Source organism: Euphorbia lathyris, chromosome 8, assembly GCF_963576675.1.
Source record: "Euphorbia lathyris chromosome 8, ddEupLath1.1, whole genome shotgun sequence".
Lineage (NCBI taxonomy): Eukaryota > Viridiplantae > Streptophyta > Magnoliopsida > Malpighiales > Euphorbiaceae > Euphorbia > Euphorbia lathyris.
Genome location: NC_088917.1, coordinates 24,273,626 through 24,293,247, shown reverse-complemented (window position 1 = coordinate 24,293,247; position 19,622 = coordinate 24,273,626). Strand labels below are relative to the sequence as shown.

The following is a 19,622-nucleotide window of genomic DNA, read 5'->3' as shown; positions in this document are numbered from 1 at the left end:
AAATGATGAGGGATCCCTTCCCTAAGCCCGAGCCCGGAGCCAAGAGACAAGAACAACGAGATCCGGGATGACCAGCCAGGCACGCGGGGCGTGCTCACTAAAACGCAAGGCGTGAAGGATCCCGTTTCCGAAGAATTGTCCATGAGCTCAAGGACGCAGGGCGTGCCTCTATACACGCGGAGCATAGATTCGGCATCCGAGAAGAAGCCAGTCCAGGAGGTCAAGTACGCGGGGCGTACGCCTAGGGACGCCACGCGTGAATCCCGACCAACAGAGCCCCTAAGTCCATCAGCTCAACTACGCGGGGCATGACAAGGAGTACGCGGGGCATGAAGAGGACCACGCGAGGCGTGTTCCGCCTGGAGGATACTTCTCCACCAAGTTCTTGTGGTTGGAGACCATTTCTACTCCACCTCTATTTACTGTTTTGCCACCCCCACTTATTTGCTGAATTGCCATTGGTTTTTCCTTCCCTAACTTACCCCTACCAAGTGTGTTGTGTTAGAAACCTTACTTGAGGGCTCTTGGGTATTTTCCCTCATCTTTTAATGGAGTATATAAGCTCCTTTTTTTTGGTAGAAAAGGAAAGCAAAGCAAAGCAAAACAAGCAACTACACTGGGATTAGCCTAGGAAAGCTAACCCCAATCCTATCCTCTAAAAGAAGAGGAGAAAGAGCGATAGGGGGAACGGTAAGGGTAGAAACACCTAACACCCCCTCATGGCCTGCCGCTGCCAAGTGGCTCCCGGAAAATGTGGCTGAACTCAAGGATATCAAATGAGGGGCTAAGCCTCTTAATAGCTTTAATAAGGTTGCGGCTATGAAGACCCATGGCATGACTACCCAAAATCATATAAGCTCCTTAATTTGTAATGTTCCATAACTTTTATGAAATCAATATCAAAGCCTCCATTAGAGCTCAAGGTTCATCCTTGTTTTGGGTTAATCCAACCTTCAAGTTTAGTTTGAGAAGATTAAAACTCTCAGTCGACTTTAATGAAATCTTTAAGAGTTTAGGATTAAAACTCTCAGTCGACTTTAATCTACATCATTAAACACAAAATTCCTCTTTAGAAGCAAAGTTTCTAACCTTTTATGATTAACTGCTACTAATTTAGCTAGTGAAGAAATCATTATTTGTTAGTTTAACATTAAAATCATCTTTATCATCACGAATCCGTATCAGATAATGAATCTCATGCAAGTGGTGGTAAAGTTTACCCATTGGAAATAAATAGTATAATAAAACTGAATTTTCGTCCTAAAATTTATAATATGTCATGTGTATTAAATGATTTTGAAATATAATGTATGAAGATGCTTTTAAGCTCCTAAACTCTTAAGATTTTTTAAGTTTCCAAATTTTTAAGGTTTTAAGAATTAAGTCTCTAAAAAACAAATGATCAGAAACTCATAAACTTTTTTAAAAGTTTAAAAAATAAGACAATGGTTCTTGAATTCCATAATTAATTCTTCTCCCCTTTTACATCTCCATCACTTTTCTTGATTTTTTTTTTTTTTTTTTTTTTTTTTTTTGCTTTGTTCTTAGAGGAATAATCCCCTAACCCATGAAGAAGATAATGATATGGACAATTCCTTTATGACAACTACATGTTATGCAAAGCCATATTTGCATGTCCTTCCATTATTTCTTATGAGGTCCTTTCTGTTGTATTTTATTCTATTTCTTTTCATCCAGATCGTAAAATATAAAATCATTAATGCTAGAAACAATCAAAGTAAATGGACACAAGAAAAAGAATGTGAAAAATATCCGCATAAATTCACACTAGTTCAAAATTTTATCAAGGAGTTGCAACTCAAAACAGGCAGAGAGACCAGATAACCAAGTCTGCAAACATCTTCAATTCATGCCAATTCAAGGCTTTTCACAGAAGAGAGTGCAAACTGGGAACCAGAGATCAAATACAAAAAAAGGATATAAAAAAAAGAAAGAAACAAAAAGCAGGATTTTGAGCTCAGAGGAGATATATATGATGATGATGATGATGATAAATATGTGATAGACTGGCTAGGCCTACAGCCCCTGATCAACGAGGTAATCCCCCAACCTCTCAACAACCATGTTGCACTGTCCTGGAGTCACTGGCTCCTCATAGAGACCGAAAACAAGAGCTTGACCAGTCTTCTTTATGGTGATCCCTCCTGATCCCTGCCAACAAACACAACCAATCCATGCTTCTATTTAGTTAATTGCATCATATAACAAGCATAATCAGTCCAAGATTGGCTCTTAAACTTGAATTGCAGCATCAATTTGGAACCGCATGAACTTAGGTATCAAATTAATCCACAATTTATACATTTTCAGTCGAATTAGTTCAAAAGTAATGCACGTTGGCATATACAACGGGTGGTTTTTAACATAATGATGCCACCTGCTATTTTGACATGAGAAAACGTGTAGATATTAAAAATATTGGGACATTTATAAATTTTAAGATGATATTCCAACTAATGTAATCAAAAAGAAATTCTAACTAAAGAGGAAGTTTCAATAGCTAGAATCATGGTTGAAATTGGAATTGAATTGTATTGTACTGGTTTCCTATTTTCAATTTTTACCTGACGCGGAAACACGGAAACACTAACGAACAGGAGTTTCATGCAACATAGTTAATAACATGTTTGGTAAGCCTTAATGAATCAAATCTAGAGCTATATATAAGATCCTATGACATTACATGTAAGGGTTTAGGAAACTTCAAACTTCATACTGTTAGTTCCATTGAATATAAGTTATTTGATGTTTGATAATAAGATTAAGAAAAAGATACGCAGAGGAGCACCTTCTTTCCACGGATAACAGCTCCAGGCTCTCCTTGGATAACCATGTATTTTACGCCCCCAAGATATAGGCCTGTAGGGGCAAGGTGACCGGGTTCATCAAAATCTTTCATGATGCCAGTGACCTCTGTAGGCTTGAGCTGCAATCCAACATTCCAAACAATCAATAACTTCCAAATCAATGAGGATTGAGGAGAGGATCATTATTACAAATCAATAACTTCCGAATCAATGAGGATAGGATCATTAACAAAACCTTAGAGAGAAAAAAATGCAAGCATACGAATGTAATAAAGAAAAATAGGCATTAACATTGTGAACATTTCGCCTTGAAGAAGATCATAGCATTCCTGCATTGCTGTTTTTCAACAATTAAGGAATTTTCCGATCACATATTAATCAACATATGCAATAAAAAAATCATCATCGCGATTTAACTAAATATAGGAATTATTGAAATCAAAGCGAAGGAGATGAATCAAATAAGAAGATCCGAGAAATCACAGCAATAACGAGTGCATTGCTGTTTGTCAAGGAATTGTCCGATCACAAATATATCAACAGGCAATCAAAAATCATCAACGCGATTTAACTAAATATAGGAATAATTGAAATCAAAACGAAGGAGATGAAGCAAAGAAGAAGATCCGAGAAATCACATCAATAACGAGTGCATTGCTGTTTTTCAACAACTAAGAAATTTTCCGATCACAAATTAATCAACATGCAATCAAAAATCATCAACGCGTTTAAGCAACATTAAAACCAGAACGACACAACGATAAAATGAAAATGAGAGATCCGAGGGAAATCATGATCACAAATTGATCAAGATGCAACACGAAATCATCATCATCGCAACAAATACAATCGACAAGATCCAACTATTAAAATCAGAACACAACGATAAAATGAGAATGCATATGAAAAAAGAGGATAGACCTGAGGGAAAGAGGTGCTCTGAGCCCAGATGCTACCGTCATGACCAACAATGGCAGAGGCAGTTAGATGCTGACCTCCGCCTTCGATTTCACACATCAAGTGTTCATCGACGTAAGTCTGCCACGACATATTTACCGGAGTTTGTGAATTGGAGAGAGGGTAAGAGTGTAAGCGAGAATAGGTAGAATAAGAGTATTGTGTTTGAGAAGGCTGTAATCTATACCATACCTATACCATATATATATATAATTGTGGAAGAGAAAATAAAGACGTTATTTAAAGGTTTGAAGAGGTCTTTTTGCTCAAGTTTGAAAAGGTCTTTTTGCTAATGTGGAAGTAAGCCAATAATTTAGTTTTTCTTTTGCAAATCCATCTATTATAAAAACTTAATATAACTAAAACTTAAATTTTTAGACTATTAGTACCAAAAAAAAAAAAAAAAAATAGCATATTTTTCATTTAATATAGAATAGAACCTTTACTTTTCATATGGTAATTGTTATTTCTATTTTTCCCTTTTAAACTAATGCTTAACATGCATGTTAATCTCTTTCTCTCTATAGTTATTTTTTTTCACTAATCTAGATATCTATCTTTCTCTTTCGTAATTAGTCTGTTTTTGTATTGATTTGCTTGGAGATAGAAATTATCACTGTTCTTCTAATCATATTTTTGATGTTAGATCATTCCTTCAGAGAATACCTTCTAGATCGAGTGGCTTCACAGGAACGTTAAGCAAATCCGTCGTTTTTGAATATCAGCTGAATTTGTTTCTGCTAACCGAAAAAAAAATTGAAAAATGCTATAGTAGTATACTTAAATCATAAATTAATTTGAAACTAATCTCTCATTATTTTTTTCTTTGATCATCTGATTAACTAATCCTACTTTAATAATGGATGACAATGAGTAACTCGTCATTTATTGCTTATCTTTCAATTTCGATTTTAATTTGTGTTTTCAAAATCTTTTAGGAGTAAAAAATAAGTTGTTACTAGTGGAAGAGCAAGATATATAATATTTTATCAAATATTCTAAACATATTATTAAATTTGAAAATATGTAATAATTTACGTTTTGAAATTTTAGTTATTTATGATAGAGATATAAAGTTAATTACATAAAAAAAATATTCAAAATTAAATCCTTCAAAATAATCTTACATTCAAATATACGGTCTTAAATCTTAATGCGTATCTAACTTCAATTCAACAATTGATATTAGCATATACATTTAGCTTTAATATCAATATTTTCTAATTAACTTCACAAACATATTCAATTTTGTAGTATATGACAAAAAAAAGTAATTTGATTCTATTTTCAACAAAACTCCTCTATCATATTTGATTTTCAATTAAAAAAATTGTCCAATGTAAAATGCATAAAAAAATTGCAAGTTCATTAATGACGTATTAACATAGAATAGTCATTTTGTCAATATATATTTCATTTGATTCCAGTGGCTAACATCTCTTTTTTTATTAATAAAGTAGTAAATAATTTTATTTTATTTTTGCAATAAAATTTCATTTTAGTAATTCAATTTTAGTAACTATAAAAGTCAAAAACTTTTTCAATTAAATCATAAAAAAAACTTGTTTTTTTCTCTAATTTTGTATTATAAGTATCAAGACGCCCAATTTAGTAAAGATGGTAGTTGAAATTTGAAAACAAACTCATAGAATTATATAGCAGCTAAGTGAAGCACTAATATGATCTATATTGATCTCTCATCTTGCTATCTCGTCAAGTATTGTTAGTATTATTTGCAATGTTATTTCTGGTTTGTTATAAATCTTTTTGACATTTCAAATCATTCTTCGAGTTTAAGTATAAATCAAAACTTTAAAGAAGAAAAAAGAAGTACTAACCTTCAATTTATATTTATAGCAACTCTTTGTGTATGAATCGAATTGAAGATAAAAAGAGGTTGAATGGAAAATTAATGTCTTAAGATAATGAAACATGTCATATATTTCATGGGAAAAATGCATCTACCAAAATTAGATATTGAATGAAAATATTTTATATCGAATGAAAACATATCATAATTCAATCCAATAAAAAGTTGTACTTTTTTTAGAGAATGAAACCAATGAATGGATAATTACCTCTATAACTGATGATTTGTATGAAGATATATCATTGTAGTTTAATTTCAGCAAGATTTTGATTTTGATTGTAAATAACTATCTAACACTTATCATCTCACATATTTTTATTGCAAATACTTGTTTCACCCAATCGACTCTCACTTTCGAAACTCACTTACTTTTTATTGCAAACACTTTAACGTTTTTTGAGAAATGCTGATTGGAGAAATGCAGATTGAGTCTTATGATATAAATTTAATTATAATATTTTCAAAGAAGGTTAATTTTACTCCTATCTAATTGAAAATTTGAATAGATTGGTTTGAATTATTTGACTGTCTATTGGGCTTTTCAAATAAGTTTATCGATAAATTAAAACAGTTTTATACATTTTGTTTATATTTCTAACTATATTTACTAACAAAGTGAACATTGACAAATAAAATTACAGTTACCTTATATATGTATAAGACTTACTTATTAACATTTTAACAATTTTTTACAACTATGTTAGTAACATATTAAATATTTTATACTTAATTGATGTTTGAAATATCTAATGTAATAGATAAATACAATCAAATTAGTCTTAAATTTTTTTGGTAACATATGGTTAATCGATCTTCCATAGAAATTTATGATTAATTTATACTATTCCATACTATTAAAAACGTCATCCCTTTATAACTAATCAAAAGCTTAATATGATTCTCTTAAAAAAAATACTCAATATGATTCAAAGAAAAAAAAGGCTCAATATCATAAATTAAAAGAAGTAAAATCAAGTTCTGCTACCGTAAATCAAGCTCTGTTACAGCAAATGGAGTGCGAAAGCGGTGGTGAAAAAACCCACAAGGAGACGGTGGTTTCTCCGGCCAGCCACTGCAGCAAAAAATCGAAAGGAAGAGACAGCCTCCCTGAGGAAAGTATCCTTAATCCCAACCAGACTTTACAATCCCCTGCTCGAAGGAAAGTCAGCTGGACGAATATCGTCACTAGGGAAGGTGATGTTACTGATGTTATGGAGGATTCTGAACCAGAAGGAGATTGGATTCAAGAATTCGGACCAGAGTCAGATGCAGATGAGGAAGAAGAAGATGACCCAAAGTGCCCAAATGTGAGACTCTCGATTGAGGATAAACGCCTCTTATGGAGTCGTTGGAAGTGTTCCTTAATCGTCAACGTGATGGGGAAAAAGGTTGGTTTTCACTATCTCTCTCAACGACTCAAACAATTTTGGGTTAAGGTTGGGACAATTGAAATTATTGATCTAGAAAATGATTACTATGTGATTAAGTTTAAGAATGAGACTGACAATCAACATGCTATTGAAGGGGGGCCTTATATTATAGCTAAGCATTGTCTATTATTCGTCTTTAGATCCCTAATTTCAATCCCTTGGATGATCATGTGAAAAAAGTTCTTACCTGGGTGAGATTTCCTGGCCTGCCAATAGAATACTATAATGAGAACTACACGATTGGGTAATCTTACAGGGAAGGTTCACCACGTCGACAAAAAGACTGTGGGAGCATAAATAGGTAAATTTGCTCGAGTTTGTGTGGAAGTGGATTTGTCCTCACCATTGCTTTCTAAGTAAAAACTCCGGCGTCAGACATATCAGATTGAGTACGAAGGATTGAATTATATTTGTTTTGATTGTGGCATATACGGCCATGAGGTGAACATGTGCCCTTCCAAAGGAACACTCATAGAAGAAACTTCAAATGGCTCTAACACGTTGAATGGAAGGTCTGAGGTTCTAAATGACTACGGCCCTTGGATGGTAGTGAAAAAACCAGCAAGGAGGAATATTTCAACTAATCACCAGGTCCAAACTCGTGCAAGTGATTCAAACACCAAGATTAATGAGGCTAATGCAAATTGGATGGGGCTTCAGCAAAATGAAGTTGAACAAGCTAGAAAAATTATGGAAAAGTCTTCCTCTCTTGGGTCTCGATTTGCCATTTTAGATAATGAGATTGAAGGAACTAATCAAGGGGCCAAGATAGTGGAGGAGACACTTAGGGAGAAGAAAGAAGCTACAAGCAGTATGTCGTTACATGTTAGTGACCAAAATCCTCTATTCGAAGACAACCCGACTGAGAATGTGATTGAAGTGACGAGACCAAATACAAGTAATGAGGTGCAGACTACTGTCTATGCTGATACTATGATCCAAGAGACCCATCGACCACCAAGCTTAGGGCAGAAAAATGAATATCGTAGTGGAAAGAAACAAATTAAAGATGGGAAGGGGCAAACTAAAGCACCAAAACAGTTAGTGAACAAAGAGCAAATAGGGAGTTCTTCTCGCTTTGAAGGTATCCCTCAGAAATATGTGGCTTAATGCTAAGCTTAGCCTTTCTTTATGATTGATTTTATTTGCTGGAATATTCGAGGAGCGGCGAGTGAGGCCTCCCATGTCCATTTGAGAGATGTCATTAAACAGTTCAACCCTGTCTGTGTTTCTATTCTTGAGCCTCAAATTAGTGGTACCACTGCCCATAAGATTTTGACTAAGTTTCATAACATGAAGTGTATTCGATCTGAAGCGCAAGGGCGGTTTGGGGGTATTTAGATTCTCTAGAAACCTGAGATCATTGATATCTGTCTGATAATTACCCATACTCAGTTTATTCATTGCTCGGTTGGTAAGAATGGGTCTGAGATTTGCAAACTTACTGTGGTGTATGCTTCCCCTATTTCGTCATAAAAGAAATTGCTTTGGAATGAGTTGATTGGGTTGGGTAAGCTTATATCTGATTCTTGGTTCATAATGGGCGACTTTAATGATATTTCATCCATGGGGGATTAAAAAGGCGGGGACATCATTACATGAATAGATATTTGAGGCATCATCAATCTATGGATGAATGAGGTGTTTTTGACCTGGGCTGCTCGGGTCATCGACTCACTTGGCATAGGCACTCCGTCTTTGTCAGATTAGATAAAATTTATGGTAATGATGTTGCTCGAATTGCTTTTCAATCAGCCTGCCAATTAACTGAGGCCAATTAACCACATTAATCTCATTTGCTACCAAAACAATTGCTTTGGGTAGGCATAAGCAAAGGTCCACCAGTTCTTCTGCTATACGTACATGTATTGTAGGACCAATGAGACTATGCAATAAGTTGAGCCCTTCGGTCTTCTCGAGAGTCTTAATCTTATAGTACACTCCATGATTTATTAAAACAGTAGAAGTCTTCGTGCATGAAAATATCAACCAACCCTGCTTATCAATTGTTGGACGAGGCAATCCAATTTCTTCTACATTTTCACACAAGGTATCTATCAAAATCATATAATTTTTGTTTGAAAAAATATTGTGAACCGCTCTACTAAATCATTTTCTTTCTGCTTTATCTAATGAAAACTCCATCTGATCAATAATCAATTTTTGTATTTCTTGGACTGAAAGCCCTTTGCCATCAACGAATAAAACAACCCCTCTATTAAATTGATCTTCATAATATTTTATGTAGAGATGTTTTAGTAAGTTTGTCTTTCCACTCCCAGCAACACCAACTAATCCGATAACACGATTCTGCACAATTACTTCAAGAAGATATAATGGAATTTTAAATTCCGGTTTTGGCCAAAAAGCAACTGCACCAATTGGCACATGTGGTCTCTTAATAACAAGTGTATCAAAATCCTCACTAATCAAGCTAGTAATTTCTAAATTGAGTTTTATGATTCTATTACCAATATCATAGTTTCGTTTCCAATTTTTCCAGAAGCACCAAAAAAATACCTTAGTTTCTACAGCTTTTGCCTCCTCTAGAAGTACTTTTGCTTCCTCAATGGCTCTAGATGAAGATTTATGTCATCCTTCCACCACCGCTCTCACCTTGGTTTCTATTGCATCCTCAACATTCGTCTGGCTATATAAATCTATTTTTTATCACTAAGCTTTTCAATGTATATTTCCAAAAGCTTCTGGTTGTCAGGTAAATCATCTATCACTTTCTTCCACGAAGTAGCAAATTCGAGGAACACCGCCATAAATGGGTCACAGGAACACGGGCAAGAAAGACAATACATTTGGCAAATAGAAGATTTGAAAGAACAGTGGAGATTACTGATGTATTTATGTCTTATTGTCTTTGAAGTTTCATCGCCTATTTATAAAAAAAAATTATAGTTCTGCAAAAGGAAATTCAATCCAAACTTCCACCTCTAATTTTCCTTTGCTTATATTTTAGGCTGGGAGTAGATTAAACAATTTCATTAATCATTAACAAACAAAGAAGGACCGTTATTGCATTATAATTAATAGATTTCTTCTTTTTGATACGTAACATTTTCCGTTCCTTGTATTTAATTCCACTAATTAGTAGTCATTTCGAATCAATTTGGAAATGGTTCGAGAATTACTCAAAATTCTAATTAAATTAGAATTATTTGAAATCAAATTTTGTTTGAGTCAAACTATTGTGTTTAAGAAAAAAAAAAGTTTGAGTTTAGTGCTTAAAGTCATTGATGAATGTATGAAAACGCACATAATTAAGTTTTTAGATACTTAAAAGTTATTCTAGATCAATTAAAAAATTATTAAATTGAGAAATTTGTTGTCATGTCAAATATTTTTCTAATTGATCTCATTTGCTACCAAAACAATTGCTTTGGGTAGGCATAAGCAAAGGTCCAGCAGTTCTTCTGCTATACGTACATGTATTGTAGGACCAATGAGACTATGCAATAAGTTGAGCCCTTCGGTCTTCTCGAGAGTCTCAATCTTATAGTACACTCCATGATTTATTAAAACAGTAGAAGTCTTCGTGCATGAAAATATCAACCAACCCTGATTATCAATTGTTGGACGAGGCAATCCAATTTCTTCTACATTTATGTCTTCACACAAGTCATCTATCAAAACCATATAATTTTTGTTTGAAAAAATATTGTGAACCGCTCTACCATATCCTTTTCTGCTTTATCTAATGAAAACTCCATCTGATCAATAATCAATTTTTGTATTTCTTGGACTGAAAGCCCTTTGCCATCAACGAATAAAACAACTCCTCTATTAAATTGATCTTCATAATATTTTATGTAGAGATGTTTTAGTAAATTTATCTTTCCACTCCCAACAACACCAACTAATTCGATAACACGATTCTGCACAATTACTTCAAGAAGATATAATGGAATTTTAAATTCCGGTTTTGGCCAAAAAGCAATTGCACCAATTAGCACATGTGGTCTCTTAATAACAAGTATATCAAAATCCTCACTAATCAAGCTAGTAATTTCTAAATTGAGTTTTATGATTCTATTACCAATATCATAGTTTTGTTTCCAATTTTTCCAGAAGCACCAAAAAAATACCTTAGTTTCTGCAGCTTTTGCCTCCTCTAGAAGTACTTTTGCTTCCTCAATGGCTCTAGATGAAGATTTATGCCATCCTTCCACCACCGCTCTCACCTTGGTTTCTATTGCATCGCCTGGCTATATAAATCTATTTTTTATCACTAAGCTTTTCAATATATATTTCCAAAAGCTTCTGGTTGTCGGGTAAATCATCTATCACTTTCTTCCACGAAGTAGCAAATTCGAGGAACACCGCCATAAATGGGTCACAGGAACACGGGCAAGGAAGACAATACATTTGGTAAATAGAAGATTTGAAAGAACAGTGGAGATTACTGATGTATTTATGTCTTATTGTCTTTGAAGTTTCACCGCCTATTTATAAAAAAAATTATAGTTCTGCAAAAGGAAATTCAATCCAAACTTTCATCTTTAATTTTCCTTTGCTTATATTTTAGGCTGGGAGTAGATTAAGCAATTTCATTAAAATTTCATTAATCATTAACAAACAAAGAAGGACCGTTATTGCATTATAATTAATAGATTTCTTCTTTCTGATACGTAACATTTTCCGTTCCTTGTATTTAATTTCACTAATTAGTAGTCATTTCGTCCTACTATTTTAGATACTTAAAAGTTATTCTAGATCAATTAGATCATACTTAAAAGTTATTCTAGATCAATTAGAAAATTTGGTCCTACACTACATGTACGTATAGCAGAAGAACTGCTGGACCTTTGCTTATGCCTACCCAAAGCAATTGTTTTGGTAGCAAATGAGATCAATTAGAAAAATATTTGACATGGCAACAAATTTCTCAATTTAATAATTTTCTAATTGATCTAGAATAACTTTTAAGTATCTAAAAACTTAATCATGTGCGTTTTCATACATTCATCAATGACTTTAAGCACTAAACTCAATTTTTTTTTCTTAAACACAATAGTTTGACTCAAACAAAATTTGATTTCAAATAATTCTAATTTAATTAGAATTTTGAGTAATTGAATCGAAATGACTACTAATTAGTGGAATTAAATACAAGGAACGGAAAATGTTACGTATCAGAAAGAAGAAATCTATTAATTATAATGCAATAACGCCCTTCTTTGTTTGTTAATGATTAATGAAATTTTAATGAAATTGCTTAATCTACTTCCGGCCTAAAATATAAGCAAAGGAAAATTAAAGATGGAAGTTTGGATTGAATTTCCTTTTGCATAACTATAATTTTTTTATAAATAGGCGGTGAAACTTCAAAGACAATAAGACATAAATACATCAGTAATCTCCACTGTTCTTTCAAATCTTCTATTTACCAAATGTATTGTCTTCCTTGCCCGTGTTCCTGTGACCCATTTATGGCGGTGTTCCTCGAATTTGCTACTTCGTGGAAGAAAGTGATAGATGATTTACCCGACAACCAGAAGCTTTTGGAAATATACATTGAAAAGCTTAGTGATAAAAAAAATAGATTTATATAGCCAGACGAATGTTGAGGATGCAATAAAAACCAAGGTGAGAGCGGTGGTGGAAGGATGGCATAAATCTTCATCTAGAGCCATTGAGGAAGCAAAAGTACTTCTAGAGGAGGCAAAAGCTGCAGAAACTAAAGTATTTTTTTGGTGCTTCTGGAAAAATTGGAAACGAAACTATGATATTGGTAATAGAATCATAAAACTCAATTTAGAAATTACTAGCTTGATTAGTGAGGATTTTGATACACTTGTTATTAAGAGACCACATGTATCAATTGGTGCAGTTGCTTTTTGGCCAAAACCGGAATTTAAAATTCCATTATATCTTCTTGAAGTAATTGTGCAGAATCGTGTTATCGGATTAGTTAGTGTTGTTGGGAGTTGAAAGACAAATTTACTAAAACATCTCTACATAAAATATTATGAAGATCAATTTAATAGAGGGGTTGTTTTATTCGTTGATGGCAAAGGGCTTTCAGTCCAAGAAATACAAAAATTGATTATTGATCAGATGGAGTTTTCATTAGATAAAGCAGAAAGAAAATGATTTAGTAGAGCGGTTCACAATATTTTTTCAAACAAAAATTATATGATTTTGATAGATACCTTGTGTGAAAATGTAGAAGAAATTGGATTGCCTCGTCCAACAATTGATAAGCAGGGTTGGTTGATATTTTCATGCACGAAGACTTCTACTGTTTTAATAAATCATGGAATGTACTATAAGATTGAGACTCTCGAGAAGGCCAAATGGCTCAACTTATTGCATAGTCTCATTGGTCCTACAATACATGTACGTATAGCAGAAGAACTGGTGGACCTTTGCTTATGCCTACCCAAAGCAATTGTTTTGGTAGCAAATGAGATTAATGTGCTTATTCCTACAATACTGTTTTTTTCAATCAGCCTGCTAATTCTTGGTTTGAATGGCCTTTATTCAATAATGAGATTAATGTGGTTAATTGGTAAGCTCTTTTCCTCATGACCTGTTGGCTTCTTTGGAAATGGAGGAATTATTTTATTTTCGATAGGGGAAGCGGTATCCCTATAGATCAGAGTAGATGCATTCACGAAACTACTACCCAATTCGTCCATGGATGGGAGGCAGCAGATAACATCCTTAAAGGTCAGGAAAAAAGGAGGTGTTGATTGGTTGGAATACATCGAATGGAGGTTTGTATAAGCTTAATATAGATGGGGGCGCTATTCGTGAGAGTCTCGAGTCCTGGGTTGTGCATAACATGGGGAGAGGTGATTCTTTCGAAGCGGAAATTTGGGGGATTATGACTGGTATTGAATTAGCCAAAGAGTCCAACATCAAATTACTCGAAGTAGAGTCAGACAATCAAGAGCTCATCCGGACAATTAATTTGAACGTGTCTCTGATGGGAAGTACTTGAAATCTGTTGCAGGGGATTAAGAGAGCTGCAGCCTTCTTTGAGGCTATTGTGTTCAAGCATGTCTATAAGGAGTAAAACCGGATGGCGGATAAACTTACAATGGAGACGCATAATAACTATCCTGTTGGAATGCTCAAGTTGGAAAGTGTTTTGCTAGGTTGGTTCTGGGGTAGGTTCCTGCTGCCGCTGCTGTTTCTTTTTTTTCTTTGCTGTTTCTCTTCCTTCCCTTTTGTTTTCCTGTTTCTGTAATAAAAAAAAAAAAAAACCCGATGATTTTTTTCCCCTAAATATTGGTATAATAAAGTATCAAGTATAAAAGGAAAAATTAGGAGGTCAACACATTTTTTAATATTAATTTATTTGCTTATCAAAGCATTATTTAAAACCAATTAAAATTGCCTTCAAATCTTGAATTCTATATCTCTACACATCTCGAATTCTATATCTCTACACATCATGATTTGAAACCATCAAATTAAAATAATATATAAATTATGGACCAAGTCCATAAATATAATTTAGTTTCTTTTTAATTCGAACAGATCATATATATAAAGAGGAAATTTTAAAAATGAAAGGAATAAAAAAAAAGAAAAAAAATTCATCAGTATCAGTTCAACTGTTAATAGTTTCTGTTATACAACTAGAAAATTCTAGAAAAAATAAAATAAAATAAAATCATTTGACTTAAAATTATGAACCAGAAACAGGTAATACAGGAAGATTATAACTAATCAGCTAGCCGATATGATCTCCCTGTAAAAGCCACCCCCGTACTTCTTTCAGGTTGGGGTTGGGTACTTGTACTTCTGCTTGTTGGGGCTGGTGCTCCTATTCTCCACCTGGCCACAATTTTATGTCTAATAACAGTCAAGGAAATTGCAGTAAACATCAATCTAAATTACCAGGATCGGTCAGGAAACGATCATACGAGGGCAAATCAAAGTTAAACCTAAAAGTTAATGAATTGCTTTGCAGAATGATGCCATAAGACAGAATGTGTTGTTAAGATGTCAGCAAGTAAACGAACACGAAACTAAGTAATATAAAAATATACTTTTATCCATCAGAAATAAATTAATGCAAGGATACACCCATCTTGGAGTTTTCAGCAATGTCTTTCCGGTTGCAAGAGGATGCAACACAGTCAGAAAGTAATATAGATGCCCTGCTAGGATTCCAAGGAGATCCGGCATAAGAGGCGAGCCAAATATGACATCTAAAGCAAGCATTGCCCACGGTAGATAAAATGCCTGATAAAATGATTGGCAAAAGTAAATATGTCAGCAACGGAAGCTAAACACTGAATTTTAAGAGTGCAAAGGAGAAAACTTATAACATTGCGAATACCTTAAGAGTCACAAGCCCGTATAAGTTGATCTGCGCATTAGGAAATTCTCTGCTCCACACATAGAGAATCATGAAAACGAGGGATACTCCCAAGAATGGCGTCCAAAATATAGGGATCGCAGAAAGTAACTGGACAGAAAAAAGAAATCACATTTCAGCTCATCTCATACCTCCTCCAGTTCATAAGCGCAGTATAATCAAAACTTCCAGCATTTAACAATGTAAACACACTTTCAAGTACCAGATAAGAAACGTAATGAATAATGTAGATAACTACATACCAACATTGAAAAGGCACCAAAAATCATCATCCACATGAAATCTGCTGTGCGCCTATCAAATGGTCCCTTCTCCAGTTGAACACCATATCTGGCTCTGTACACAATTGCAAAAATTTAACCTAGAAGGAATTGATGCTTGGAATGGAGTTCTCCATATAGTATTTTATTAACTTCACAGACCTCAGACTGATATAGGAGAGAGTCGCAAAATAAGATCACACTATATCCATGCAACTAAAAACTTACATCATCAAGAGACGAATTCCAAAATTGATCGAAAATTTCCCAAGGAAAAAGAAATTCGTAAAAAGCCTCCATACCTGCAAATACATATAAAGCTATTGTCATATAGCAAATGCAAAATAAAGGGGGCTTGAACAGGAAGAAAATATCCAACATCACAATTTCAATTGAAAACTCGGTAAATAGAACTTTAAAGTTGTGTTTCAAAAAAAAAAAAAAAAAAGAACTTTAAAGTTGAATTTATATCACAAATGCGGTTGGGTTTTAATTTGAGTTTGGATGCGCGTATATATGCAGTATGGAGTCGAAAGCTCAAGTAATGGATCCAGAAACAAAGTGCAGTCAAGCACAGTTATTAAGTCAATTAGTTCAACTCGTGTTAGGGTTTTCAAACAGCATTTCCAGCTTAAATTTCCATTTAAATGTATGCTAGTGGCATTATATTACATTCTTATAACTCCAATATGAATATAATAGCTTACATGCAAGATAAAAAAAATAACAAGCCACAGGCAATTATGGTAACCAAGTTTCGCTGATGAGAATCTCAATTCTTTAAATAAATTTAGTGTATGCTAGTACCGTTATATTACATTCCTATAACTACGATATGAATATAATACCTTACCTGCAAGAGAAAAATTTAACAAACCACAGGCAATTATAGTAACCAAGATTCACTGATGAGGATATCAATTCTTTAAATACCAATCAATTATTTAGATTGTTTCAAAAAGTGTATCAGAAAAATATAAAATGGAAAATAATGTTAAATTGAAATTATTTCAAAAAATACAACAGATCCCTACGAGATACAATGGCTGGCAGACAATTGATTTCGTACCTGAAAACGATAAAATACAAGTTTATATATCAATGCAACATGTACTGGCTCAAGTATTCCAAGCTGATAGACCACTGTGAAAAGTAGGCACAAAGTCCCATATGCTTTGCTTATAGGTGGAAGGGATTGGTAGTATCTGAAAGAAACAGACAACAAAAGTTGCAAATAAGGCTTCAAGATGGATATACAACAAAAGTCGCAAGAGATATAGAGTTGGCACACACACACACAAAATGTAAAGAACTGCGACTACCAATTCACAGTTGTTTTAGAAAAAACAGTGTTGCTGCTAGTACACACAAAATCAAGCATTAAAGATAGCAGAGCAAAACAAGGCCTCAATAAAAACATTACAGCCTAAAACAGAAGCAATGTGTAACTTATTTCTAATTATAGCATCCCCAGAAAGGACAATTTCAAGATTTCTACATCATGGAGATGTTCATCAAATATAACATCTCTTTGAAGCTGTGTTATCTGTCTATTTCAATTGTAATTAAAAAGATCAATAACAATTTAATCAAAATAATGCTTGGTCCAAATCATGCAACAGATTAGCTGATGAGAATTGGATCCTCTATGATGATATTGGGATCACATTTACAAATTCTAATCCTTTGTTTGATAATTTTACAAAGCTTGCGAAATTCTAACTGAAACAATTTTATCACTTTTGCGGAGTTGGGACACGAAGAGCACATCGAAGACGAAGTTTAAAGTCGAAAAACGAAGCGGGTTGGAGTTGGAATTGATTGGCTGAGTCACCATGAACAATCCAAACAGATTGTTCCAAAGCCTCTGACTCAGTGAGTCATGACCGACTCTGCGAGTTATTTCAGAAGACTTTGGGTTTGGTGGTTTGTTTTTTTGGGTTTCCATGAGCTGAAAACTACCCTTTTTATTTAATTGTTTGTTTTCAATTTTCACTTCCTTATTTGGCCTTATTTCATTTTAATTCTTTAAGTCATGTAAGGGAAATTAAAGTCTTGAATCATTATTCTTGATTAATTGAACTGCAATTGAACAATTCAGGATTAAATCCCTAATTGTTGGAGACTGGGATTAGATCTTCGCAACCTCTACTTGCAAGGGTTTCGACCTTGATTCGCTAGCTTTCTTTGGAATAAAATCTAGATGTCGGGTTTTCGAGACTCCATTCCTCATGGGTTGGGCAGCTACGCCTTAAACTAAACCAGCATTTCCTATGTTAAGAAGTAATTAAATTCCCCAATACAAGATTATCATTTACTTCATCCTATTTGTGCTTCTCTTCCTTTGATTGAATCTAAAATAATATCATCTTAATTCTCATCACAGTTGAATCGCATTTGAGATTAAAGGTCATAGTTAAATGCCTAGTTTGGGGGTAAACATTTCAAGATTTAACTAAAGAAAACACGAGCAATTAAACATAGTTAGGATTAAGTTCAGCTGAAGCCAAATAGCTCAAATCCGAGAAACACTAAAATAGAGAACAATTGAAAAAAAAAAAAAAACAATCTCTTAGGGCATAAATTGATAGAGAACTTGAAGAAAGGGGAAACATTACTTACTCGCCAGGTGAAGACATTGAAGATGCAGATAATTCAGTTGCTATAAGTTCCTCAAAGCAATTCCGTCTGAATATGATTGTGTAATATAATTTATGAAAAATTCTACTCCAGATTGAAATCGAATGTTCTGGAAACAGGCAATGCTGGAAAAGAAGAGATCGGTGCGGCGTCGATTTGAATGCGGTCTTCCTCGGTTTCTTAGTCGTCAAGTTCCAATTGGGCCATGATTTTAATTCATATGTTTGGGCCTTAGCCCAAAATCGTTTTTTTGGATAATTGATTTCAGATACTCCTAAAAATATAGATAGACAAATTTACATATGTGAAATTAGCAGCTAAATATACCGATTTGAGATAAAATATGAGAAGGTGGTTATGGAGATATTATAGTACATTCTTACGGTTTTCGGGTTGTCAATCTCGGTGAAGTACACCTATATGAATTCTAATAGATTTCAAAGTTTGTGATCAACGTACACAATAATCAATTATGAGAATTAAAGTAAGGAATAAATATTAACAAGTATAAGAGAAATGAAAATAGTTTCATATATTGAAATTATGAAGAGAGTTAAAGCGGAATACAACTGAATCTAGTACATAGAAAGAGTACAAACTAGTTAATAAGGTAAAAATGTAGAAGATTCAACCGTTATAACTAGCTAACCGGACTCAAAATCGTCACTTCAGATTAAGAGGTGGAACTTTTCAGCTTGGGGAAAAATGATGGAACCGTAATTTCGTAGAGATGATGGAAGAATTTTGCTACAACCAAGCTCTCAAGATGTAAGGTGCTTTTATTACATAAAAGTTGAATACCTAATTGGGTGATTTATACACAAATCAAGCTCGGGGTATAATCGTAAACTGCTTTTATCTTACATTCATTCACATAAGAATTGTTGAATTTAGAGGTCACACGTCGTGTGGAAAAAGTGACATATCGTGTTGACTTATTTTGGTGGTTGACTTGGACGAAAATATAGATCACACACCGTTTGAGGCTAATTTTGCTCGTGTAAAGGTAAACCACACGACATGTGGAATAGGCGCACGCCATGAGCACAGTCTTAAGGAGTCTCTGTCTGAGAAATCTTAATTCACATGGCATGTTGACTATGTCGCACACCGTGTGGATGTTTGTAGAATAGGGGACATTGACTTGGTTGACTCAGTTGATTGCCGAAATCCTGTCGTTTTTATCCAATTCACACTCCACACGCTATGTGTCTGTTTGAAAGAGATATTTTCTTCCTTTCATATGGCAAATGATGAGTTCTTTCTTAGCCTTTCTTCTGTCTTCTCCTA

The 19,622-nt window shown here is 33.9% G+C and overlaps 2 protein-coding genes across 2 annotated transcripts; both read right to left on the bottom strand.

The window, feature by feature from the left end:
- Positions 1–1,757: 1,757 nt before the first annotated feature.
- On the bottom strand, positions 1,758–3,982 carry LOC136204138 (profilin-4). The gene is made up of 3 exons (XM_065995339.1): positions 3,750–3,982; positions 2,810–2,947; positions 1,758–2,172 (listed from the first exon to the last, which is right to left on the bottom strand). The coding sequence occupies exons 1-3, from the start codon at positions 3,876–3,878 to the stop codon at positions 2,038–2,040; spliced, it is 402 nt and encodes a 133-aa protein (XP_065851411.1). The 5' UTR covers positions 3,879–3,982; the 3' UTR covers positions 1,758–2,037.
- A 10,644-nt stretch (positions 3,983–14,626) lies between these two features.
- Positions 14,627–18,496, bottom strand: LOC136202092 (derlin-1). Its single transcript, XM_065992563.1, has 7 exons — positions 18,315–18,496; positions 16,762–16,897; positions 15,921–15,994; positions 15,675–15,768; positions 15,394–15,522; positions 15,136–15,296; positions 14,627–14,903 (listed from the first exon to the last, which is right to left on the bottom strand). The coding sequence occupies exons 1-7, from the start codon at positions 18,329–18,331 to the stop codon at positions 14,774–14,776; spliced, it is 741 nt and encodes a 246-aa protein (XP_065848635.1). The 5' UTR covers positions 18,332–18,496; the 3' UTR covers positions 14,627–14,773.
- Between the last annotated feature and the right edge of the window lie 1,126 nt (positions 18,497–19,622).